This window comes from Somniosus microcephalus, chromosome 21 (genome assembly GCF_052327205.1).
Source record: "Somniosus microcephalus isolate GS21.2 chromosome 21, FLI_Smic_1.0, whole genome shotgun sequence".
NCBI classification, from domain to species: domain Eukaryota; kingdom Metazoa; phylum Chordata; class Chondrichthyes; order Squaliformes; family Somniosidae; genus Somniosus; species Somniosus microcephalus.
In genome coordinates, this window is record NC_141007.1 from 28,019,361 (window position 1) to 28,046,682 (window position 27,322).

The 27,322-nt window shown below is 45.7% G+C and overlaps 1 protein-coding gene across 1 annotated transcript; it reads left to right on the forward strand.

The window, feature by feature from the left end:
- The first annotated feature begins 158 nt into the window (after nt 1-158).
- Nucleotides 159-25,412, forward strand: pts (6-pyruvoyltetrahydropterin synthase). The gene is made up of 6 exons (XM_085963364.1): nt 159-559; nt 9,710-9,789; nt 18,734-18,756; nt 19,639-19,695; nt 19,937-20,007; nt 24,437-25,412. Exons 1-6 carry the CDS (start codon nt 480-482, stop codon nt 24,558-24,560), a joined length of 435 nt encoding a protein of 144 aa, XP_085819490.1. The 5' UTR covers nt 159-479; the 3' UTR covers nt 24,561-25,412.
- Nucleotides 25,413-27,322: the final 1,910 nt, after the last annotated feature.

Below are 27,322 nucleotides of genomic sequence, written 5' to 3' on the forward strand. Positions count from 1 at the left end.
CTTTCACATTGCAGTGACAGTGCAGAAACTGAGCTTTCGGGTGTGAATTACTTTGTTGATTTACAAACAAGCGGCAGAAAATGCAGTAAATTTCTATTTACCCCCGTAATCGCTTCAGACATTTCCGAGTCTGGACAGTGTTGATTTTTTTTTTGCACATTTGAAAGGGGGAGGAAGTCGGAGCAATGACACATTCGATTTGCCCCGCCTCTGTTTTTGATTAGGACTGGCCTGTTGCCTCGCTCGATGCTGCTGAGTACTTGTTTTTAATTTTCGGCAACTTGTCGTTTCTTTCTATTCCTAACCCCTCCTTGACAAAAACTATAAACAGTAACATTCTCAATGACAGAACCTACAAAGGCTGGCGGTCAGGATCTGAAGGGAAGGATAAGGTTGATCAGAAGGATCTGATTGTCTTGCGGAGAGTGACTGGCGTGTAAACCCTGCACACCGAGGCTGCTTTGAACTCCAGTGGAGACATGGAAAGTGGCGTGAAATCGAAGAGGGTGGTGCAGATTACACGAGTGGAGAGTTTCAGCGCCGCTCACTACCTCCACAGGTAATTGACAGCACCGCCCCCAGACTGGGTCCCAACATCTGGATGTTCAGTATCTCGGCTGGTATCTCAGAGAGGAGGGGCTGTAATTGAACGCTGTAAAAGAAATAAGCCCCGGCTTCCCTATTCTGAGGCTACGATGCGTGGATTTGTCGGATTTGTAGTTTTTTTTTTGATCTCTCCGCAATGTGGCGGAACAGGAAGGATTAGGAAAGGACTCCAAGTCCCAGAAATGACCTGAGCAGGTCCTTGTGCAGGCCCGCTGTGCGGAAGTACTGTTCGTTGCTGGTTTTAGTTTCGTTTTCGGCAGCGGGCGGAGTCTTAGATTTCACCCCGCCCACCACCGCTGTCCTGAATCAACCTGAGCAAGGTCAGACTGAGAGGCACTGGCTGGCTGGGACTGATTCTGTAACTACTGGCCCCAGACCGGCAGCTGCAGCACCAATCTACTCCACTGTAGCTTACCCTGGATAATAAAGACCGTTCAATGGCGGGGCAGTCAGTTTATTCTGTTCTCTTCTTAGGCAGTCCCTCGGAACCGAGGATGACTTGCTTCCACATTAAAAATGAGTTCTCAGCTGACCCACGAGTCCAATGCGGGACCTACAGTCTCTGTCACAGGTGGGGCAGACGGTGGTTGAAGGGGCGGGTGGGTGAGGTGCTTAGGTTGACGTGCGCTCCTTCCGCTGTTTGCGCTTGGCTTCCGCTTGCTCCCGGCGAAGAGACTCGAGGTGTTCGGCGCCTTCCCGGATGCTTCTCCATTTGGTCCGGTCTTGGGCAAGGGATTCCCAGGTGCCGGTGGGGATGTTGCACTTTTCCAAGGAGGCTTTGAGGGTGTCCTTGAAGCGTTTCCTCTGCCCACCTGGGGCTGTCTTGCCATGTCACAGCTCCGAGTAGAGCGCTTGTTTTGGGAGTCTCGTATCGGGCATGCGGACAATGTGGCCTGACCATTGGAGCTGATAGAGCGTGGTCAAAGCTTCGATGCTCCGATGGACGGGTCATGACTCCGTTCTATGGTAGAAGGGATAATAATTGTCTTGGAATAGCTGATTGTCCCATTCTCTTTGAACATTTTCTTCACTTTCCCGAAAGGCATTGATTCGCACAGGGCTACAGTTCAATCCCTTGTCGGACATTGGCATGTTTTCCAGCAGGGGTTAGTGGACACTGATTGGGAACGGGGACCTTCACTGAGACACACTCACTGACCCAGGAGGGTACAATGCTCGCTTCATCTAAACTGTATAGTATGTAAATTCAACTGCTACATGCTACAGCAAGCTCCCCAAGTCACTCTCTGACATATTCCTACCTTTAAACCTACACAAGGGAATTCATCAACAACAACAGCTTGCATTTGTATAGCACCTTTAACATAGTAAAACGTCCCAAGGCGCTTCACAAGAGTGTTACCAGCCAAAAAATTTGACACCGAGCCACGTAAGGAGCTATTAGAACAGGTAGGTAGGTTTTACGGAGTCTCTTAAAAGGGGAAAGAGAGGTAGCGGCGGAGAGGTTTAGGGAGGGGGTTCCATTGCTTGGAGCCTAGGCAGCTGAAGGCACGATCGCAAATGGAGGGGCGAAGGAAATCGGGGATGCACAAGAGGCCAGAATTGGAGGAACGTAGAGTTCTCAAGAGGTTTGGACGGCTGGAGGAGGTTACTGAGATAGGGAGGGGCGAGGCCATGGAAGGATTTAAACAAGTACATCGTGCACAGTAAGTTAGAGGATACATTGGCCCAGATTTTGCAGTAAAAATAATGGTTAGGCTTATAGCACTCACCGTTATTAAAGAGTAAATCGGACAGCAACTTCCAGCGACTGCACATGCGCAGTTAAATGCGGAAATCAGGAAGTTGCTGTCCATTTTGCCTTGCTCCTCCACAAACTTCGCTATAACATTATCTTGCCGAGAGACTCGGCATTGAAATACATGCAACAGCGTGAAGTTGGGGTACTTGCATGATGGATAGCCACTAAATACGCCAGAAAAAGTTAGGGCTTGTTCATTGAAGTGTAAGTAAATTTTTAATGGCGTGATAAGTCTTAATTACTGCCAAACAACCTCTCTGGCAATGAAAATTTACTTTTAAAAGTGTGGAGTATCATTCCTTCAGATTTTAATTATGGTTGGGAATTTAAAAAAAAATTAATTTAATTAAACAACATTTACTTTTTCTTTCTATCTCTTTTATCTTTCTCTTTTAATCCCATCTTGCTTTACCTCTCTTATTTTGCTTTCTGTATCTGATTGAATATTCTAACTTACACTTTCTGGTTCAGACTCTGCGCGCCACGTTAATGATTCTTCAATCTGATTGGTTAAGGAGATGCACAATTGCTTGTCCTGTTCACACAGGTCTCCGATCCCCTGTAGAGGGCACCGCGCCATTTCAGATTTCTAATCACCACAAGTTCCAGTGCAAAAGCCCACAGAAAGTCTGTGGGCAAGTTTAAGTGTAACGAACAATCGCTGCTAACCGCAAAATCCGGGCCACGGTTTTATATCAAGTGGAACATTGTAAAATGCAAAAGCCAAACGCTTCACAGCCAATGAAGTGCTTATGAAGTGCAGTCACTGTTGTAATGTAGGGAAACGTGATTATAAATCCCTGATACCTTGTTCTGTGAAATGTTTTATATGTTTGCTTCCCACCATCCCTTTGATACCCATGTTAAGCTGATGTAATACCAGCATTTAGTATCAGACGTCAGACACAGGAAGGGGAAAACTGCAGGGAAATCTGAACATATTTGCATAAGAACATAAGAAGGAGGAGCAGGAGTAGGCCATATGGCCCCTCAGGCCTGCTCCGCCATTCAATAGGATCATGGCTGATCCGAATCTAGACTCATGTCCACTTCCCTGCCCTCTCCCCGTAACCCCTAATTCCCTTATCTGCTAGGAAACTGTCTATCTCCATTTTAAATTTATTTAATGTTGCAGCTTCCACAGCTCTCTGGGGTAGCAAATTCCATAGATTTACTACCCTCTGAGTGAAGAAGTTTCTCCTCATCTCAGTTTTGAAAGCGCAGCCCCATATTCTTAGATTATGCCCCCTAGTTCTAGTCTCACCCATCAGTGGAAACATCCTCACCGCATCCACCCGATCAAGCCCCCTCACAATCTTATATGTTTCGATAAGATCGCCTCTCATTCTTCTGAACTCCAATGAGTAGAGTCCCAACCTACTCAACCTTTCCTCATACGTCAACCCCCTCATCTCCGGAATCAACCGAGTGAACCTTCTCTGAACCGCCTTGAGAGCAAGTATATCTTTTCTTAAATATGGAAACCAAAACTGCACGCAGTATTCCAGGTGTGGCCTCACCAATACCCTGTATAACTGCAGCAAGACTTCCCTGTTTTTATACTCCATCCCCCTTGCAATAAAAGCCAAGATTCCATTGGCCTTCCTGATCACCTGCTGCACCTGCATACTAACTTTTTGTGTTTCATGCACCAGGACCCCCAGATCCCTTTGTACTGTAGCACTTTGCAGTTTCTCTCCATTTAGATAATAACTTGCTCTTTGATTTTTTCTGCCAAAGTGCATAACCTCACACTTTCCAACATTATATTGCATCTGCCAAATCTCTGCCCACTCACTTAGCCTGTCTATGTCCTTTTGCAGGTTTTTTATGTCCTCCTCACTCATTGCTTTCCCTCCCATCTTTGTATCGTCGGCAAACTTGGATATGTTGCACTCGGTCCCTTCCTCCAAATCGTTAACATAGAAACATAGAAGATAGGAGCAGGAGTAGGCCATTCGGCCCTTCGAGCCTGCTCCGCCATTCAATGAGATCATGGCTGATCATCCAGATTCAGTACCCTGTCCCTGCCTTCTCCCCATATCCCTTGATCCCTTTAGCCTTAAGAAATATATCCAACTCTTTCTTGAATATACTTAATGAACTGGCCTCCACCGCCCTCTGTGGCAGAGAATTCCACAGCTTCACCACTTTCTGGGTTAAGAAATTCCTCCTCATTTCAGTCCTAAATGGCTTACCCCTTATCCTTAGACTATGACCCCTGGTTCTGGACTCCCCGGCCATCAGAAACATCCTTCCTGCATCTAGTCTGTCCAGGCCTGACAGAATTTCATAGGTTTCGATGAGATCCCCTCTCAATCTTCTAAACTCCAGTGAGTATAAGCCCAATCGACACAATCTCTCCTCATACGTCATTCCTGTCATCCCAGGTATCAGCCTGGTGAATCTTCGCTGCACTCCTTCCATGGCAAGAACGTCCTTCCTCAGGTAAAGCGACCAAAACTGCACACAATACTCAAGGTGTGGTCTCACCAAGGCCCTGTACAACTGCAGCAAGACATCCTTGTTCTTGTACTCGAACCCTCTTGCTACGAAGGCCAACATACCATTTGCCTTCTTAACCGCCTGCTGCACCTGCATGCTTACCTTCAGCGACTGGTGTACAAGAACACCCAGGTCTCTTTGCACTTCCCCTTCTCCCAATCTATTGCCATTCAAATAATAATCTGCCTTCCTGTTTTTGCCACCAAAGTGGATAACCTCACATTTATCCACATTATAGTGCATTTGCCATGTTTCTGCCCAATCACCCAACCTGTCCAAATCGTGCTGGAGTTTCACGACATCCTCCTTACAGCATACCCTCCCACCCAGCCTTGTGTCATCTGCAAATTTGGAGATATTACATCCAATTCCCTTGTCCAGATCATTAATATATATTGTGAACAGCTGGGGTCCTAGGACCGATCCTTGCGGTACCCCACTAGTCACTGCCTGCCACTCGGAAAACGACCCGTTTATTCCAACTCTTTGCTTTCTGTCCGCCAACCAGTTCTCTATCCAAGTCAATACCTTGCCCCCAATCCCATGTGCCTTAATTTTGCACGCTAATCTCTTATGCGGGACCTTATCGAAAGCCTTCTGAAAGTCCAAATACACCACATCCACTGGTTCTCCCTTATCTATTTTACCAGTTACATATAGATTGTAAAGAGTTGGGGTCCCAGCACTGACCCCTGCGGAACACCACTAGTTACTGATTGCCAGCCTGAGAATGAACCATTTATCCCAACTCTTTGTTTTCTGTTAGATAGCCAATCTTCCACCCATGCCAGTATATTACCCCCAATCCCGTGATTTCTTATCTTGATCAGTAATCTTTTGTGTGGAACCTTGTCAAATGCCTTTTGGAAGTCCAAATACACTACATCCACTGGTTCCCCTTTATCCACCCTGTATGTTACATCCTCAAAGAATTCGAGCAAATTTGTCAAACATGACTTCCCCTTCATAAAACCATGCTGACTCTGTCCTATTAAATTATGTTTATCCAAATGCTCCGTTACTGTTTCCTTAATAATGGACTCTAACATTTTGCCAACCACAGATGTTAGGCTAACTGGTCTATAGTTTCCAGCTTTTTGTCTACTTCCCTTCTTAAATAAGGGTGTTACATTAGCAGTTTTCCAATCTGCCGGGACCTTTCCTGAGTCCAGGGAGTTCTGGAAAATAATCACCAATGCATCCACAATCCCTACCGCCACTTTTCTCAAGACCCTAGGATGTAGGCCATCAGGTCCGGGGGATTTATCCGCCTTAAGTCCCATTATTTTACTGAGTACCATCTCCTTAGTGATTTTATTCGTCTTTAGCTCCTCCCCGCCCATTGCCCCCTGTTTGTCCAGTGTTGGGATATTTTTAGTGTCCTCTACTGTAAAGACTGATACAAAATATTTGTTCAGCGTCTTTGCCATCTCCATGTTCCCCACCACTAGTTTCCCGGTCCCATCCTCTAAGGGACCAACGTTCACTTTAGCCACCCTTTTTCTTTTTATATAGCTGTAGAAACGCTTGCTATCTGTTTTTACATTTTTTGCTAGTTTACTTTCATAATCTATCTTCCCTTTCTTAATTAATCTTTTAGTTATTGTTTGCTGGCTTTTAAATGCTTCCCAATCTTCTATCCTCCCACTAGATTTGGCTACTTTATATGCCCTTGTTTTCAGTCGGATACTATCCTTTATTACCTTACTAAGCCAAGGATGGCTGTCTTTTCTTTTACTCCCCTTTTTCCTCAGTGGAATATATTTATCTTGAAAGATGTGAAATATCTCCTTGAATGTAGACCACTGCTCTTGTACCGTCTTACACTTTAATCTGTTTTCCCAGTCCACCTTAGTCAATTCTACTCTCATACCTTCATAGTCTCCTTTATTTAAGCTCAGTATGCTGGTTTGAGATCCAACTCTCTCACCCTCAAACTGAATTTGGAATTCAACCATATTATGGTCACTCATTCCAAGGGGATCCTTTACTAGGACATGTTTTATTAATCCTGTTTCATTACACAGGACCAGATCTAAGATTGCCTGCCCCCTGGTTGGTTCAGTTACATACTGCTCAAGGAACCCGTCCCTAATACACTCTCTGTGAGCTCTTCCTCAAGGCTGCCATGCCCAATTTGATTAGTCCAGTCAATATGAAAGTTAAAATCCCCCATGATTATAGCTGTTCCCTTATTACAAGCCCCAACTATTTCCTGATTTATACTCCGACCAACAGAGTTGCCACTGTTAGGAGGCATATAGACTACGCCCACTAGTGACTTTTTCCCCTTCTTATTCCTTATCTCCACCCAAACTATTTCACTATCCTGATCCTTTGACCCAATATCATTTCTGACTATTGCAGTGATTCCATCCTTGATTAACATAGCCACCCCACCTCCCTTTCCTTCCTGTCTGTCCTTCCTAATTGTCAAATACCCTTGTATGTTTAGTTCCCAGTCATGATTATCTTGCAGCCATGTTTCCGTAATGGCCACCAGATCATACCCATGTGTAGTTATTTGTACCGTCAACTCGTCAATTTTGTTACGAATGCTGCGTGCATTCAGATAAAGAACTTTCAAATATGTTTTCTGACAATTTATTCCTGCTTTTACCCCTTTTACTACTTTACCTTTATCATTATACATTCTGTCCCTTCCTGACACACTCTGGTTTTTAATTCCCCCACTGCTACCTTGCTCTATTGCCTTCTCCGCTGTCACTTATATTTTTCGCTCTCTTAAAACCTCCCCCCCACTAATTAGTTTAAAGCCCTCTCTACAGCCCTAGTTATTCGATTCGCCAGGACTCTAGTCCCAGCACTGGCCAAGTGAAGTCCGTCCCAACGGAACAGCTCTCTCCTGTCCCAGTACTGATGCCAGTGTCCCAGGAAGCAAAACCCATTTCTCCCACACCAGGCTTTGAGCCACATATTTAACTCTCTAATTTTATTTACCCTAGCCAGATTTGCACGTGGCTCAGGTAGTAATCCAGAGATTATTACCCTTGTGGTTCTGCTTTTTAATTTGACCCCTAGCTGCTCAAACTCCCTCAGCAGAACCTCCTTCCTTGTCCTATCTATGTCGTTGGTACCAACATGGACCACGACAACTGGATCCTCCCCCTCCCACTCCAAGTTTCTCTCCAGCCCAGAGGAGATGTCCTTAACCCTGGCACTGGGCAGGCAACACAACCTTCGGGACTCTCGCTCTCGGCTGCAAAGAACTCTATCTATCCCCCTAACGATACTATCCCCTACCACTACAACATTTCTTTTATCTCCCCCCACTTGAATGGCCCCCCGCTGCACGGTGCTGTGGCCGGGTTGCTCATCCTCCCCGCAGTCCCCGTTGCCATCCTCACAGGGAGTAAGAGCCTCAAACCTGTTGGACAAAAGCAAGGGCTGCGGCTCCTCCAACACTACCTCCTGGATCCCCGTACCTGCCTCACTTCTAGTCACACCATCCTGACCCTGGCCACGGACTACATCTGAATTAATTAATCTAAGTGGTGTGACTACCTCCTGATACACAGAGTCCAGGTAACTCTCCCCCTCCCTGATGTGTCTCATTGTTTGAAGCTCGGACTCCAGCTCTTCAACACGGAGCCGGACTTCCTCGAGCAGCCAACACTTACTGCAAATGTGATCACCGTGAGCATCAATGGTGTCCACCAGCTCCCACATATTGCAGCAGCAACACATCACCTGTTCTCCCATTCTATGTAATTAATTAAATTTATTAATATTATTCTTAATTACCTTCTGCCCCGATTCTAGAAACCACAGAGTTTAAGCTTCAAAAGAGAGAAATACTCACCAACCAATCACTTACCCGCTTTCTGGTGACGTCACACTTGGATTACTTTTTACCTCTCTCCTTCCCTCTGAGGTCCGAGACTGGAGACTGGTACGCCTTACCTGGGTCTCTGAAGCTTTGTAAAGCTTCCCGCTCGCGCCTCCCGCCGACACCCGCGGTCTGAGGCCTTACCTGGGTCTCTGAAGCTTTTTAAAGCTTCCCGCTCGCGCCTCCCGCCGACACCCGCGGTCTGAGGCCTTACCTGGGTCTCTGAAGCTTTTTAAAGCTTCCCGCTCGTGCCTCCCGCCGACACCCGCGGTCTGAGGCCTTACCTGGGTCTCTGAAGCTTTTTAAAGCTTCCCGCTCGCGCCTCCCGCCGACACCCGCGGTCTGAGGCCTTACCTGGGTCTCTGAAGCTTTTTAAAGCTTCCCGCTCGCGCCTCCCGCCGACACCCGCGGTCTGAGGCCTTACCTGGGTCTCTGAAGCTTTTTAAAGCTTCCCGCTCGCGCCTCCCGCCGACACCCGCGGTCTGAGGCCTTACCTGGGTCTCTGAAGCTTTTTAAAGGTTCCCGCTCGCGCCTCCCGCCGACACCCGCGGTCTCTAGATAGGAAGATGCATAATACACCTGTGGAGTCTGTATCTTGTTACAGAAAACCAATATGTACACCATGGCATTTAGAATAAAAACAGAAAATGCTGGAAACACTCAGCAGGTCAGGCAGCATCCGTAGAGAGAGAAACAGAGTTAATTTTTCAGGTCGGAGACCCGTCGTCAGAACTGGGAAAACTCCCTGCCCCAGCACTTGCTTAAAAATCTGTTACATCTCTAACTTTTTCCAGTTCTGACAAAGGGTCATCGACCTGAAATGCTAAAACTGTTTCTCTCTCTACGGATGCTGCCTGACCTGCTGAGTGTTTCCAACATTTTCTGTTGTTATTTCAGATTTCCAGCATCCGCAGTATTTTGCTTTTGTATGACATTTAGAATGTTTGCTTTGAAAATGTGATTACCATTTGGGACTTGTTTTCCAGTAACTGCTTGAGTGCTGAAGAAAACAAGAGAATTTTTGGAAAATGCAACAACCCTAATGGCCATGGTCATAACTACAAAGGTTAGTGATGGACGTATTGCCTGTTGGCATAAATGCGTGAACAAAATATGTGCAATTCATAATTGACTGAACTCTGCTACAGCAGTGAAACCATTGTCTCGTGAACTCCTTACATTGAACTTCCTTATTGTACCTTGGAGAGCTGAACTGCTTCAAACCAAATGGCTCTAAAGTCAGATTAACTCCATTCCTGAAGTTTAGTATAACTGGTTTGGTTGCTTCTGAACGGGAACCCGTAAGGATGGGCAGAACCTTGCTGTGGTGTTAACTGCAAACCTGACTTCGGCTCTCATTTTTGTGTGGCACTGATCACAGAATCACAGAATCACAGAAACCCCACAGTGCAGATAGAGGCCATTTCGGCCCATCGAGCCTGCACCGACACATATCCCACCCGATCCCCGTAACCCCTACACCAACACATATCCCACCCTATCCCCGTAACCCCACATATTTAATCCCCCTAACGCTAAGGGTCAATTTATCATAGCCAATCAACCTAACCCGCACATCTTTGGACTGTGGGAGGAAACCGGAGTACCCGGAGAAAACCCACGCAAACACGGGGAGAATGTGCAAACTCCACACAGACAGTCACCCGAGGCCGGATTCGAACCCGGGTCCCTGGCGCTGTGAGGCAACAGTGCTAACCACTATGCCACCGTGATGATATGTTATTGGCTATTTCATGATGCCCCACACTCAGCTACAGCCTGACATAGTCATACTCACAGAATCATACCTTTCAGCCAATGTCCCAGACTCCTCCATCACCATACCTGGGTATGTCCTGTCTCACTGGCAGGACAGACCCACCAGAGGTGGCAGCACAGTGGTATAGAGTCAGGAAGGGGTGGCCCTGGGAGTCCTCAACATTGACTCCGGACCCCATGAAGTCTCATTGCATCAGGTCAAACATGGACAAGGAAACCTCCTGCTGATTACCACCTACCATCCTTCCTCAGCTGATGAATCGGCACTCCTCCATGTTCAACACCACTTGGAAGAAGCACTGAAGGTAGCAAGGGCACAGAATGTACTCTGGGTGGGGGACTTAAATATCCATCACCAAGAGTGGCTCGGCAGCACCACTATTGACTGAGCTGGCAGAGCCCTGAAGGATATAGCTGCGGATCATATAACTAGGGCTGTAGAGAGGGCTTTAAACTTAACTAGTGGGGGGAGGTTCCTAGAGAGCAAATAATACAAATGACAACAGAGAAGGTCATAGACTTAGGTAGCAGTGGGGAAATTAAAAACCAGAGCATGTCAGGAAGGGGCAGAAGGTATGGAGTAAAAGGTAAAGTAATAAAAAGAGCAAAAGCAGGAACTAAGTGTCACAAAACATCTTTGAAAGTTCTCTATCTGAATGCACGTAGCATTCGTAACAAAATAGATGAGTTAATGGCACAAATAACTACATATGGGTATGATCTTGTGGCCATTACAGAAACATGGCTGCCGGGTGACAATGCCTGGGAATTAAACATACCAGGTTATTTAACAATCAGGAAGGACAGGCGGGGAGGTGGGGTGGCTATGTTAATAAAGGAAGGAATCACTGTAATACAGAGAAATGATATTGGGTCAAAAGATCAGGACAATGAAACAGTTTGGGTGGAGGTAAGGAATAATAAGGGGAAAAAAACACTAGTGGGCGTAGTCTATAGGCCTCCGAACTGTGGCAACTCTGTTGGACGGAGTATCAATCAGGAAATAGTTGAGGCTTGTAATAAGGGAACATCTATAATTATGGGGGATTTTAACTATCATATTAATTGGACAAATCAAATTGGGCATGGCTGCCTTGAGGATGAGTTCATTGAGTGTATTAGGGATGGGTTTCTTGAGCAGTATGTAACTGAACCGACCAGGGGGCAGGCAACCTTAGATCTGGTCCTGTGTAACGAGACAGGATTAATTAAAAATGTCCTAGTAAAGGATCCCCTTGGAATGAGTGACCATAACATGGTTGAATTCCATATTCAATTAGAGGGTGAGAAGGTTGGATCTCAAACAAGCGTGCTAAGCTTGAATAAAGGAGACTATGAAGGTATGAGAGCGGAATTGAGTAGAGTGGATTGGGAAAATAGATTAAAGGGTAAGACGATACATGATCAGTGGTGTACATTTAAGGAGTTATTTTACAACTTCCAAAAAATATATATTCCACTGAGAAGAAAAGGGTGTAAAAGAAAAGACAGCCATCCGTGGCTAAGTAAAGAAATTAAGGATAGTATTCGACTAAAAACAAGGGCATATAAGGTAGCCAAATCTAGTGGGAGGATAGAGGATTGGGAAAACTTTAAAAGACAGCAAAAAATAACAAAAAGATTGATTAAGGAAGGGAAGATAGATTATGAAAGTAAATTAGCAAAAAATATAAAAACAGATAATAAGAGTTTTTATAGTTATATAAAAAGAAAAAGGGTGGCTAAAGTAAATGTTGGTCCCTTAGAGGATGAGACCGGGAAATTAATGGTGGGAAATATGGAGATGGCAAAAACACTGAATGAATATTTTACATCAGTCTTTACAGTAGAAGACACTAAGAATATCCTAACACTGGACAAACAGGGGGCTAAAGGGGGGGAGGAGCTAAACACGATCAAAATCACTAAGGAAGTGGTACTCGGTAAAATAATGGGACTCAAGGCGACTAAATCACCTGGACCTGATGGCTTACATCCTAGGGTCTTGAGGGACGTGGCGGTAGGGATTGTGGATGCATTGGTAATAACTTTTCAAAACTCCCTGGACTCGGCAATGGTCCCGGCAGACTGGAAAACTGCTAATGTAACACCCTTATTTAAAAAGGGCAGTAGACAGAAGGCTGGAAACTATAGACCAGTTAGCCTAACATCTGTGGTAGGTAAAATTTTGGAGTCCATTATTAAGGAGACAGTAACAGGACATTTGGATAATCATAATTTAATTGGACAAAGTCAGCATGGTTTTATGAAGGGGAAGTCATGTTTGACAAATTTGCTGGAGTTCTTTGAGGAAGTAACATATAGGGTGGATAAAGGGGAACCAGTGGACGTAGTGTATTTAGACTTCCAAAAGGCATTTGACAAGGTGCCACACAAAAGATTATTGCTTAAGATAAAAAATCACGGGATTGGGGGTAATATTCTGCCATGGATAGAGGATTGGCTATCTAACAGAAGGCAGAGAGTTGGGATAAATGGTTCATTCTCAGACTGGCAATCAGTAACTAGTGGTGTTCCGCAGGGGTCAGTGCTGGGTCCCCAATTCTTTACAATCTATATTAACGATTTGGAGGAGGGGACCGAGTGTAACATATCAAAGTTTGCAGATGATACTAAGATGGGGGGGAAAGTAGTGAGTGAGGAGGACATAAAAAACCTTCAAGGGGACATAGACAGGCTAAGTAAGTGGGCAGAGATTTGGCAGATCGAATACAATACTGGAAAGTGTGAGGTTATGCACTTTGGCAGGAAAAATCGTAGAGCAAGTTATTATCTTAATGGCAAGAAAGTTGAAAGTACTGAAGTACAAAGGGATCTGGGGGTCCTGGTGCACGAAACTCAAAAGGTTAGTATGCAGGTGCAGCAAGTGATTAAGAAGGCCAATGGAATGTTGGCTTTCATTGCTAGGGGGATAGAATATAAAAATAGGGAGTTGCTTCAGTTGTACAAGGTATTGGTGAGACCGCACCTGGAATACTGCGTACAGTTTTGGTGTCCATACTTTAGAAAGGACATACTTGCTCTCGAGTCAGTACAAAGAAGGTTCACTCGGTTAATCCCGGGGATGAGGGGATGGACATATGAAGAGAGGTTGAGTAGATTGGGACTCTACTCATTGGAGTTCAGAAGAATGAGAGGCGATCTTATTGAAACATATAAGATTGTGAAGGGGTTGGATCGGGTGGATGCAGGGAAGATGTTCCCGATGATGGGTGAAACTAGAACTAGGGGGCATAGTCTTAGAATAAGGGGCTGCTCTTTCAAAACTGAGATGAGGAGGAACTACTTCACTCAGAGGGTAGTAGGTCCATGGAATATGCTGCCCCAAAAAGCTGTAGAAGCTACATCATTACATAATTTTAAAACAGAAATAGACAGTTTCCTAGAAGTAAAGGGAATTAAGGGTTACGGGGAGCAGGCAGGAATTTGGACATGAGTCTAGGTTCGGATCGGTCATGGCCCTGTGGGTAGCGGAGCGGGCCCAGGGGCCATGTAGCCTGATCCTGCTCCTATTTCGTGTGTCTAATTCTGTTAGATGCAGGAGATGGTTCTGTGATAGTGGATTGGCAGTTAGGATCAGATCAGCCATGATCTTATTGAATGGCGGAGCATGCTCGAGGGGCCGATTGGCCTACTCCTGCTCCTATTTCTTATGTTCTTATGTTCAGACTGGCTCTGCAGCAGGTGGTGAAAGAACCAACACAAGGGAAAAACCTACTTGACCTCGTCCTCACCAATCTACCTGTCGCAGATGCATCTGTCCATGACAGTATTGGTGGCAGCGACCACCACACAGTCCTTGTGGAGACGAAGTCTTGTCTTCACACTGAGGACACCCTCCATCATGTTGTGTGGCATGACCATCGGGCTAAATGGGATAGATTCAGAACGGATCTAGCAGCTTAAAACTGGGCATCCATGAGACGCTGTGAGCCATCAGCAGCAGCAGAATTGTATTGCACAACAATCTGTAAACTCATGGCCCGGCATATCCCTCATTCTACCATTAACATCAGGCCAGGTGACCAACCCTGGTTCAATGAGGAGTGTAAAAGAGAATGCCAGCAGCGCCACTAAAAAAAGCTGGGGAAGCTGCAACACAGGACTACATTCATGCTAAACAACGGAAGCAGCATGCTATCGACAGAGCTAAGCGATCCTACAACCAACGGATCAGATCAAAGCTCTGCAGTCCTGCCACATCCAGTCGTGAATGGTGGTGGACCATTAAACAACTGACGGGAGGAGGAGGCTCCATGAACATCCCCATCCTCAATGATGGTGGAGCCCAGCACTCGAGTGCAAAAGACAAGGTTGAGCGTTTGCAACCATCTTCAGCCAGAAGTGCCGAGTGGATGATCCATCTCAGCCCCCTCTTGAGGTTCCCACCATCACAGAAGCCAGTCTTCGGCCAATTCAATTCACTCCACATGGTATCAAGAAACAGCTGAGCGCACTAGATACAGCAAAGGCTATGGGCCCCGACAATATCCCTGCTGTCGTGCTGAAGACTTGTGCTCCAGAACTAGCCGCGTCTCTAGCCAAGCTGTTCCAGTACAGCTACAACACTGGCATCTGCCCGACAATGTGGAAAACTGCCCAGCTATGTCCTTTCCGCAAAAAGCAGGAATGACGTATGAGGAGAGATTGGGTCGATTGGGCTTATACTCGCTGGAGTTTAGAAGAATGAGAGGGGATCTCTTTGAAACTTATAAAATTCTAACAGGACTGGACAGACTGGATGCAGGAAGGATGTTCCCAAAGGCCGGGGAGTCCAGAACCAGGGGTCACAGTCTAAGGATAAGGGGTAAGCCATTTAGGACAGAGATGAGGAGGAATTTCTTCACCCAGAGAGTGGTGAACCTGTGGAATTCTCTACCACAGAAGGCAGTAGAGGCCAATTCATTAAATATATTCAAGAAGGAGTTGGATATATTTCTTAAGGCTAAAGGGATCAAGGGATATGGGGAGAAGGCAGGGACAGGGTACTGAATTTGCATGATCAGCCATGATCTCATTGAATGGCGGAGCAGGCTCAAGGGGTCGAATGGCCTACTCCTGCTCCTATCTTCTATGTTTCTATGAAAAATCCAATCTGGCCAATTACCGCCCCATCAGTCTACTCTCAATCATCAGCAAAGTGATGGAAGGTGTCATCGACAGTGCTTTCAAGCAGCACTTACTCACCAATAACCTGCTCACCGATGCTCAGTTTGGGTTCCGCCAAGACCATTTGGCTCCAGACCTTGTTACAGCCTTGGTCCAAACATGGACAAAAGAGCTGAATTCCAGAGGTGAGGTGAGAGTGACTGCCCATGACATCAAGGCAGCATTTGACCGAGTGTGGCAACAAGGAACCCTAGTAAAATTGAGGTCAATGCGAATCAGGTGAAAAACTCTCCACTGGCTGGAGTCATACCTAGCACAAAGGAAGATGGTTGTGGTTGTTGGAGGTCAATCATCTCAATCCCAGGACATCGCTGCAGGAGTTCCTCAGGGCAATGTCCTAGGCCCAACCATCTTCAGCTGCTTCATCAATAACCTTCCCTCCATCATACGGTCAGAAGTGGGGATGCTCGCTGATGATTGCACGTGTTCAGTTCCATTCACAGCTCCTCAGATAATGAAGCAGTCTGTACCCGCATGCAGCAAGACTTGGACGGCATTCAGGCTTGAGCTGATAAGTCACAAGTAACATTCGTGCCACAGAAGTGCCAAGCAATGACTATCTCCAACAAGAGAGCGTCTAACCACCGCCCCTTGACATTCAACAGCATTACCATTGCTGAATCCCCCAACATCAACATCCTGGGGGATCACCATTGACCAGAAACTTAACTTGACCAGCCACATAAATACTGTGGCTAAAATAGCAGGTCAGAGTTTAGGTATTCTGCAACGAGTGTCTCACCTCCTGACTCCCCAAAGCCTTTCCACCATCTACAAGTAACAAGTAAGGCACAGGTAAGGAGTGTGATGGAATACTCTTCACTGGCCTGGATGAGTGTAGCTCCAACAACACTCAAGAAGCTCGACACCATCCAAGACAAAGCAGCCCCCTTAATTGGCACCCCACCCATCACCTTAAACATTCACTCCTTCCACCACCAGCGTACCGTGGCTGCAGTGTGTACATTCGACAAGATGCACTGCAGCAACTCGCCAAGGCTTCTTCAACAGCACCTCCCAAACCCATGACCTCTACCACCTAGAAGGACAAGGGCATCAGGCACACGGGAACACCACCACCTGCAAGTTCCTCTCCAAGTCACACACCATCCTTGTTCTGGACATATTACATGCAGATAGCACCCTCTGGTGGTAGCTATTGTATAGCAGTGTTAGTATACAGCAGAGGTCATTTGACCTTTCTTCCTGTTTGACCCCAGAAGTAGTTTTCCAGGAAGAACTTACTGAGTAATGGAGAATCTTCCATGAGGGATTCCATTCTCAATCTAGTGCCATCTCACATCATATGCTAGGCCAGACGCAATGGCCTAGATTTTCAGTATAGACAGTTTTGGGGCGCTACCCTTAGCGCCCGCCCGAAGTTAGCGCCCGCCCCAAAGTAGCGCCCCGTTGCCGGAAATTCAGTGGCTTCGCCCTAAGAGGTTGGTGGAGCGCTAAAAGAGGCGTTCCACTACAGTCTTTAGGCGCTAAGCCGGCGGTGCAGAGCGCAACACCCGAGCTCGGGCGCAGCGCACGGCAGACACTCTGGTGCCAGTGAGCTCTTAAAGGGGAAGGGTGCATGTGTTTTTTTCAAAGGCAGAGTCTGGGGGCGAAAACAGGAGGAGGAGGAGGAGGAGGTGGCCGGAAACATTAATACACCGTTCACAACAACACACTGGATCCTTCCACACAACACATGCAGACTGCCTTCTATAGAGCAGGAGGAGGGCCCTTTAATTTGCGCTCCCCAGGGTGTGTTGCGTTCCATTTTACAAACGCTCTGGACGCCAGCCGCACAATGGGGCGATCCAACTGAAGTTTGGATTCGGGGCGGCCAAAGGGCGTTGCACGAGGATGTGACGTCATTTTCTGCGCGCGCATCCGGGCGGCCGCTAAACTTTGCACTGGCGCTAACGGGCAACTTAATTTGGGGCGGGGCGCAAACTGCGCTGCGCCCGGCCGCTACACGCATAGCGCCCGAAAATCACTTCTCTTAAGGCGCTAACTGCTGGCGCAAGCAACTGAAAATCTAGCCCAATATCTTTTCACCAATTTGTTCAAGTAAAGCTTCAAAACAGCAAACCGGCTTCTCGAGGAATTATTTGAATAAGTGTTTAACTTGCTGGATAACTAGATAGGAGCACCTTGCGAGCAGACGGGGCCTCGGTTTAACGTCACAGCCAAAAGTCGGCACCTCCGACAGTGCAGCACTCCCTCAGCACTGCACTGGAGTGTCAGCCTACATGTTTGTGCTCAAGTCTCTGGAGTGGGACTTGAACCCACAACCTTCTGACGCAGAGGCGCGGGTGCTACCAACTGAGCCACGACTGACCTACAAAGTCTAAAAACTTAGACATCCTTGCCCTGACTGTGTACAGGACGATGATTTCATGCTTTTAAATTGCCCACCAGAATATGGACTATAGCAATAACTAGTCTGTTCTTCCCTTTATTTTCCATCTCTGATTTATAGGAAATCTCTTTCTAGTTGGCCGGGTTAAATACTGGAGGTGTGGGGATGGACGATCATTTTGCAGTGCTGCTTAACAACATTTGGGGATCAGGAAGTATTTATCTGGAATTGTCCCTTGGGCGGGTTGAATAAGTAGAGTAAAGTCTATGATTGAGTAGATTGGATAAGGTCTGAGGGAGGTGAATGCTGGACAGGGTGTGTGACCTTTGTTCTTCCCAAGCTTTCTTTCGGCACCGGTGAGATCCGAAATTTGACCCGCAAGAACACTTGTGGAGAACACACATACCACCTGTTTTGGGGAATCAGATCAGTACATGAATGGGTTCTGGCAGTGGACCATGTGGAACTTAATTCTACCTCATACTCATGGCGTATTGTTTATACCTCTATTGTAAGGTTCCCTCTTCAATAAAACAGTTGTCCCTGTTCATAAGTAAGAAAACTGCATTTATAAAACCTGAAAGTACGGCACACTCTACAAAATAGACTTCGCTTTTCTGATTAATGTGAATGGTTTTCAGGTTTCATCTTCTTAGCAATAACAATTTTTTGTGCGATAGTTCTAACCTGGTGTATTTGTGTTTTTCAGTGGAGGTTACAGTGCGTGGAGAGGTGAGTGAGAAGTTGGATTTTTGTTGGCAACAGTCAATATTTCAATCTGCTTCAGTCACAACCTGTCATGGGCCCAGTAACTTGCACCATATACATTTCTGAGGGTTCAGAGGAAAGCGACAAGAGTGGGACTACCCAACTTTTTAAAAATATTCTTCAGCACAAAAATACACCAGGAATTGACTCAGTCACATCAAAGCCTTTGCTCGCTTGGCTTTCAATTGGGACAACGCTTAGCATTTGGGGTCAATTTTCAGCTAATCAAAAGCCACTTTTTTTAAGGTGAGCACTGGAAAGTTGGGAGGGAGTGGAAGAAGAAAGAGGCTAGAGAAAAGGTTTAAAAAGGGAATATTGTGTAGAAAAGATAATTATGTTTGAATAGATAGGAAAAGATAAAATTTAGATTGAAGTAAAATAGAGAGAATGAGGAAATGGTAATAAAAAAAAATTAAATGCTTCAACTGAATTATTTAAATTTTGTAGTTTAGAATAATTCCAGTAATAAAGCTGTTCTGACATTTTTGTAGATTTATTACTTTAATACCATTTATTTTAATGTCAGTGAGTGAACTGAAGAAAGGCCGACCCAAGGTGATAGTTATTTCCTGGTACCTGCTGGCAGTGTGAGGGTTAAGCTCTAGAAACTTTTTTTTTCACTTTGATGGAACTAAATTCTTTTAAATGGCATATTCCCCTTTTTGAAATGTCCCTCTATTGTCAATTAGTAATGTAAAAACAAATAATTGTATAATTGCTAGAACTATCCACTCGAAGGCAATCAAAGTAGAATGAAAGTGGTTCCGTCCAATCCTTCTACAGATCGTCATTGCTGAGTGGTGAATCTAAGTTCATTTCATTTCCACCATTTCATGTGTGTTTCAGGTCAATCCACTCACTGGGATGGTGATCAGCCTCACAGAACTGAAGGAGCACATGCAGGTGATGGTTAAATTGAAGAAGAATTCTATTTGCTGTAACAGGTGGGCGATTCGCTCTGCCGCATTACCACTCAGGGTGGGTGGAAATTGTAAATGATCCCCAAGGTTATCAAATGACCCTGATCTGACTGCTGAGTATCTGATCCGTAACCCTTTAGGTATTTAAAGAACAGTCTATTCTTTTTTGCCCATCGTTCTAATCGATAGTGACTGCAGGTCCCTGTCTAATTTTTCTTTAACAGGAAGCCATCATGAAACCACTTGACCACAAGAACCTGGACAAAGATGTTCCACACTTTGCTAATCTTGTTAGGTAGGTATATCGTCTGTTTCTTGTATAGAGGATCCTATAGGCTTTAACGTTATGCATCTATATGAAAAGCAGCAAGGTGATTAGGAACAATTTTGGGGCTTGTAAAGGTGGGTGATGTTAGTGCCAGCGAATAGACTATGGGGGAGAAATTCAGTATAGCCCCGTTTGGGGCGCTAACTTCGCCGGGGCGCTAAAAGTAGCACCCTGGAAAAATTAGCAGCCCCGCACCGGAAATTGGTCGGTTGCGCCCCAAAGGGAAGCGGGGCGCTACTGGAGGCGCCCCGCCTCCCTCTTGGAGTGCTGCGAGTGAATATCATGGTGCTATGTGCACGTCGCGCTGCGGTATTGCAGGCCTTCCTCCCCTTCTTAAAGGGGAGGGGCCTTGTGCATTGCGATCTGGGGCCCAGCTGGGCCCCCGGGGATTGGGAGTGCAGGCAAAAGAGCCCGGCACCCAAGAGAAGTGCCGGGCTCTTGGAGCGCAGCCAGCACTCCGCGGGGGGGGGGGGGTTCCGGGGGACGGGAGCGCAGGCAGGTGCTGGCAGGCGGCCAACAACAAAAATGGCCGCCCTGCACCTCGCCTTTAATTTGTGCCTCCCCGGCCGCAGGTACGCCACCCTGACCCTGTCAGACATAGCGTCCGGCGGTAAATCAGGGGGCGCTCCCGAAGATTGCAGCCGGGGCGTGAGCGGGGCGCTGCGCACACGGATGACGTCATCGCCAGCGGCGCAGCGCTAACGGTTGGCACCACCACTAACCTCCCGCTGAATTTCACGGGAGGCGTGGGCAGTGCCGCGCCCGGGCTTTAGTTGGTTTGCGCCCCACTTAGCGCCCTCTTGAGGCGCTAACGGGTGGCGCAACCAACTGAATTTTTCCCCCTATATTCCTGATTCTGGTACTCCATGTCCACATCAAATACTGCAGTTATACTGTTTTATGGTCTCAAACCAGTATCTGTGCAGTGTGTAGTGCAATTGGTAGACCAAGTTATACTGAGGTCCCTGCCAAAGGGACTTTGTGTATATCTGCTTGGATTCATTTACAGACCTCTGCTACCTAGGCAGTTAATTTTTAGTGTTGAGAGTGTGGGGTGCTGTATCTCTTAACATTAAAACCATTGAGAAGTACATTTCTGAAGTGCCCAAGTGGGCACTTCTAAAATGCATTATACACCAGACTGGATTTATACCGCACACCCTAAACTCGGGCCGCTGTGAAATAGTCCCACAGAGGTGGTCTCACACTAATCCACTCAGTGCACAGTGGGAGTCAGATTGGGCTTTCACTCCTGAGTTATACTGCCACATTCATGTTGTTGCACATCCGAGGATGTTCTGAATTCATGTAAAAGTGACAGCAAAATATTCCCAGGACAGGTCCAGAATGGGACAGATGCAAAGTAAAGCTTATTTACATTGCCTCAACAGTTTCTGTTGACCTAAGTGTCAGTAAAAGGCTTCTTACTATGCTGACACTGACTTTTCTCTTGGTTTTGGGTTGGCGATGACAGCTGGCCATAAGAACATAAGAAATAGGAGCAGGAGTAGGCCATTCGGCCCTTCGAGCCTGCTCCACCATTCAATAAGATTCTGGCTGATCTTCTACCTCATCCCCACTTTCCTGCACTATCCCCATATCCTTCATTCCCTTATTATCCAAAAATCTATCGATCTCTGTCTTAAATATACTCAACGACTGAGCCTCCACAGCCCTCTGGGGTAGAGAATTCCAAAGATTCGCCAACCTCTGAGTGAAGAAATTTCTCCTCATCTCATTCCTAAATGGCCGACCCCTTATTCTGAAACTATGACCTCTAGTTCTAGACTCCCCAGCCAGGGGAAACATCCTCCCTGCATCTACCCTGTAAGCCTTTTAAGAATTTTGTATGTTTCAAAGAGATCAACTCTCATTCTTCTAAACTCCAGAGAATATAGGCCTAGTCTACTCAATCTTTCCTCATAGGACAATCCCCCCATCCCAGGAATCAGTCTGGTGAACCTTCGCTGCACTCCCTGTATGGCAAGTATATTCTTCCTTATGTAAGGAGAGCAAAATTGTACACAATACTCCAGGTGTGGTCTCACCAGGGCCCTATATAATTGCAGTAAGATGTCTTTACTCTTATACTCAAATCCTCTTGTAATAAAGGCCAACATACCAACATTTGCTTTCCTGATTGCTTGCTGTACTTGCATGTTAACTTTCAATGATTCGTGTACAAGGACACCCAGGTCCCGCTGAACACCAACATTTCCCAATCTCTCACCATTTAAAAAATACTCTGCTTTTCTATTTTTCCTACCAAAGTGGATTACTTCACATTTCTCCACATTATATTCCATTTGCCATGTTCTTGCCCACTCATTAACTTGTCTACATCCCCTTGAAGCCTCTTTTCATCCTCCTCACAACTTACATTCCCACTCAGCTTTGTATCATCGGCAAACTTGGATATATTACTTTTTGTCCCCTCATCCAAATCATTGATATAGATTGTGAATAGCTGAGGCCCAAGCTCTGATCCTTGCGGTACCCCACTAGTTACAGCCTGCCAACCCGAAAATGACCCGTTTATTCCTACTCTCTGTTTTCTGTCCGTTAACCAATCCTCAATCCATGCTCGTATATTACCCTCAATTCCATGAGCCCTAATTTTTATTAAGGGTGGCCACAAGTTGAGACCATAACTGATGGAGGGGCAGTTGTGAGTGAGAGTTGCCTAACCACATGGCTTTAGAAATACTCGTTCATCCTTTAGCATGCAGACTTATATTAATACACCACATTTATTAGTTTTGTGTTTGAAATCAAGACATCCCTTGCCTCAGACTGTCTGAAGTCTTCTGCTGAGGTGGAGGTAGAGTTGATGGTGGGAGCAAAGGAGAGATAGAGACCCGTGGAGTCGGGATTGGAGGCGTGCGGGGGGTTAAAGTCCCGAATTCGGGGGTCCTGACACCATCCCGCCTCCGTGTAAGTTTCAAAGGAGGCGGGTACCCGCCCCGCACTGGGACCCGCCTACCCGAGGCGGGAAGGGATTAGTGCCTGTTAACAGGTAGTTAACAGGCAGTTTTTAGCCTAATCCCTATTTTAAAGCTTGAAGTGAGGGATTCCCGATGGCTCCAAACCACGCCAAGTTAGAGGAGTCGGGCCGTCGGGTTGAAGGACTTGGAGGGGTCGAGATGTCGGTGTTCAGGTGAGTGATGGGTGCATGATTGCAAAGGTAAGTGTGTTTGGCGTGTCTAAAGTGTGTAAAGAAGTTTAAATTACCTGTACTTACCTTTTCAGCCTTCCTTCCTCTAGGTTTCAGGAGTCCATCATCTAACCGGCATAGAAAGCAGAATGGCTGCGAACTGTCAAAAGTGACAGCCTGCAGCTTTCTGTGCCGGTGAGATTTCTAACTGAGCCTGTGTAGAAGGACTCAGGTTAGAAGTAAGACTGTCAGTGTTTGACAGCTTCAAACAGCTGTGGAACGCTGATATTTCATCTGTCAAAACGTCTCGACAGATGAAATTTCAGTCTGTGACGTCACCTGTTGCCGAGTGGCCCTTAATTGGCCTGCTGATCAGTCAAGTTAAAATCGCGTGGATTGGCCGCATCTCGATGGAGGCAGGACTACAACCCCGAAAGTTGTAGTCCCGCCTCCTTCCCGACTTCTGAATGAAAATCACCCCCATAGTGTCCCAGGCTATAACAATTCCCCACAGGCTATAGGGGAAACCCAAGTAGGCTTTAGGTTGTCCCTGTGTTTTACTTTCTCTTGGATCTTGAGTTATGAGCAGAAGCCATACTCATCTTGGGTATGACGAGGGCCAGTTGATCAGGACTCCTTATCAATGTGAACCATATCCCAGTTTTTGTTTTTGTCCTTTCTTGGGCAAACGTGTTTTCATGTTGTATCCGGGTATAATATCGATTTGGCAGATTTAACGTCTCGGCAATAAGTGTTCATAACTACTTTTATTTTAACTTTAACTGCAACGTGATACAATGCTGAGGGGCATTTACACTACTTGCTTAGTGCACGTCCAAGTTGGTTTTACGTTTGCACCAACCCTAAATTGGTGTAAATCAGGTATTCAGGCCCAAACTGAACCCACTTTACACCAATGTTACAGCAGTGGTGTGGATGCACCCTTAAAGAGGAGATTCCCTGCCTAAACCTCTCCGCCTCGCTACCTCGCTTTCCTCCTTTAAGATGCTCCTTAAAACCTCCCTCTTTGACCAAGCTTTTGGTCACCTACCGTAATTTCTCCTTATGTGGCTCGGTGTCAATTTTTTTGTTTTATAATACCCCTGTGCAGCGCCTTGGGACGTTTTACTACGTTAAAGGCGTGAAATAAATACAAGTTGTTGTTGTTGTTGTTGTTGTGATACTTGGCGGATTGAGGTGCTGAGCAACTTGTGGAACTGACCCTCTTATCTTTCTGATTAGTACTACTGAAAATGTAGCTACCTACATCTGGGACAACCTACAGACACGTCTCCCGCCAAATCTACTCTACGAAGTAAAGGTGTATGAAACGGATAAGAACATTGTTGTTTACCGTGGGGAATAGAAGATGCCCTTCACGTTCTTGCCGTGTTGTGGTCTTCTCGCCCTGGCTTCTTGTTGACCCAGAATTTCAACTGACCCAAGCAAAGTCCTGCCCAATGTAACCTAGATGAAATGTCAACGCTTGTACTGTGTTAAATTCTGTTGAGCTGCCAAATAAGTTCCCAAGGTGGTTACAGATGAGGAAGGCCATTCGACCCATCTTCGTTCAGCACCCAGAAAGATCTAAAAGTCCTTCCATTTTGGCAACCAGTTGTTGCTTTGAAGATTCCAGAGTTTTTGCGTCCACTACTCTCCCTGGAAGTCCATTCTGTGTGTGTGTGTGTGTAGAAAAATTTTCCTGATATCATTCCTAAATTTACCTTTTACTAATTTGAATGTATGTCCCCTTGTCCTACTCTCTCTACCTAACTTAAAGTAACATCACAGTGTGTGGCCATTATCTATTCCACTGCGCCAATACCTTTGCAGTGGCAAAACAAAGGAATCGCTTTGTTGCTTGGCACACTGAAATGTTGGCAATGGGAAATGCTAGGAAATGGGATATCTGGGATTGGCGAAACCAGTATTTCCAATTTCTTTGCGTTGCACATTGTGATTTACTTGCCACAACTGTGAACCGAACAGAATTCTGACAAAGACATCTATAAATATTGAAATCAATGTCACAGTAATAGCCCCAAAACCCACTGGTACAAAGTATCCGTGGAACCGGAGACTCCAGATTGAATGAAAGGCAATGTGGGAGAAATGCAGGAGCTCACTGCCATGGGGGAGGAAAATGGGTTTACAAGGTCTTAATGGTTTGTAAAAGTAATGTTTATGGCTACTATAGTATAAACGTCTCCTTTTAAAACATTGATTGAAAGTGTTCCTTTTTGCTGCTTTGTATCCACTGTTGTTTTATTACTTCTATAAAACCTTTTAGGGTGTGTTTTGCAATGTTGGACAATTTTGCTGTAGAAGATCTGGGTATGATTTATATTGAGGCGTTTTAAGTTAAAGTGAGTTCACTAAGGTTCAGTTAGATATTGGGCAGAATAAGCAAACTCCTGATCCTAAAGGGTGTGAGGTCAGTTTATGGGAGAGACCAACGACATTGAACCCAAGAGAGCCGAGCGGAAATTTATAACATATGCACTTTCTCATAAACTGTTAGGAATTTAAATTGCAGGTACAAGAGAGAGTTCAAACAAAGTGATTATCTGCATCATTGCTGGAACAGGGCATCTCATTGCGTGCTCCGTTGGTTAGACTTTTTCCTGCACCTTTCAGCTCAAAACATGCTGGAAGTGTGAGCTGATAATGGTATGGCAAGAGCAACGAGGCAACTGGGACCTTGGTGAACGATGGGACCATGGCAAGAGCAACGAGGCAACTGGGACCTTGGTGAACGATGGGACCATGGCAAGAGCAACGAGGCAACTGGGACCTTGGTGAACGATGGGACCATGGCAAGAGCAACGAGGCAACTGGGACCTTGGTGAACGATGGGACCATGGCAAGAGCAACGAGGCAACTGGGACCTTGGTGAACGATGGGACCATGGCAAGAGCAACGAGGCAACTGGGACCTTGGTGAACGATCGGACCATGGCAAGAGCAACGAGGCAACTGGGACCTTGGTGAACGATGGGACCAACAGTGTATCTCCTTAACCGATGAGATTAAAGAATTGAGAAATAAACAGAGGAAGGACTGAGGAGGAGGGTGAATTCAATGTCAAATCCGGTACAGAAAGAGGAATAAAGAGAGGGAAAGAAAGATTGGATTAAGAGAGAAAAAGAAAGGAAAAGTAAGAAAAAAAATTAGTTAAAATTTGACATTTTTTACATCTCCTCCAACAATTCACTACCTGAAGAAATGAGACTCCACACTTTTAATTGTTCACTTTCTGGGCCAGAGAGGTTGATTGGCAACCATTAACAATTATCAAGTCGTTAAAAGGGTACTTGCATTATTAATTACTAGATTTAACTTTCTGTGGTGAGTTTAATGGGCAATTAAAATGCAAGTGCAACAACTTCATGAAACTCATGGGAGGTTAAGTCTGAGATGCTGTTTTTGCGAAGCTAATGGCGGAGCGGCACAAATCGTCCAGTAACTTATGATTCACAATTCACGCAAAAGACACTAAATAATACAATTTTAAGGAGGTGCAGGAACAGAGAGAATTGGGGTGTATGTACACAAATCTTGGAAGGTGGCAGGACAAGTTGAGAAGGCTGTTTAAAAAAAGCATACGGGCTTTATTAATAGAGGCATAGAGTACAAAAGCAAGGAAGTTATGCTAAATAAATCACTGGTTAGGCCTCAGCTGGAGTATTGTCTTCAATTCTGGACACCAGACTTTAGGAAGGATGTCAAGGTTTAGAGAGGGTGCAGAAGAGATTTACTCGAATGGTACCAGGGTTAAGGGACTTCAGTTATGTGGAGAAGCTGGGTTTGTTCTCCTTAGAACATTAAAGGTTAAGAGGAGATTTGATAGAGGTATTCAAAATCATTAACAGTTTTGATAGAGTAAATAAGGAGAAACTGTTTCCAGTGGCAGAAGGGTCAGTAACCAGAGGACACAGATTGGCAAAAGAACCAGAGGCGACATGAGGATACACTTTTTTACACAGCAAGTTGTTGTGATCTGGAATTCAGTGCCTGACAGGGTGGAGGAAGCAGATTCAATAGTAACTTTCAAAAGGGAATTGGAGAAATACATGAAGGGAAAACATTTACAGGGCTATGGGGAAAGGGCAGGGGATTAGGATTAATT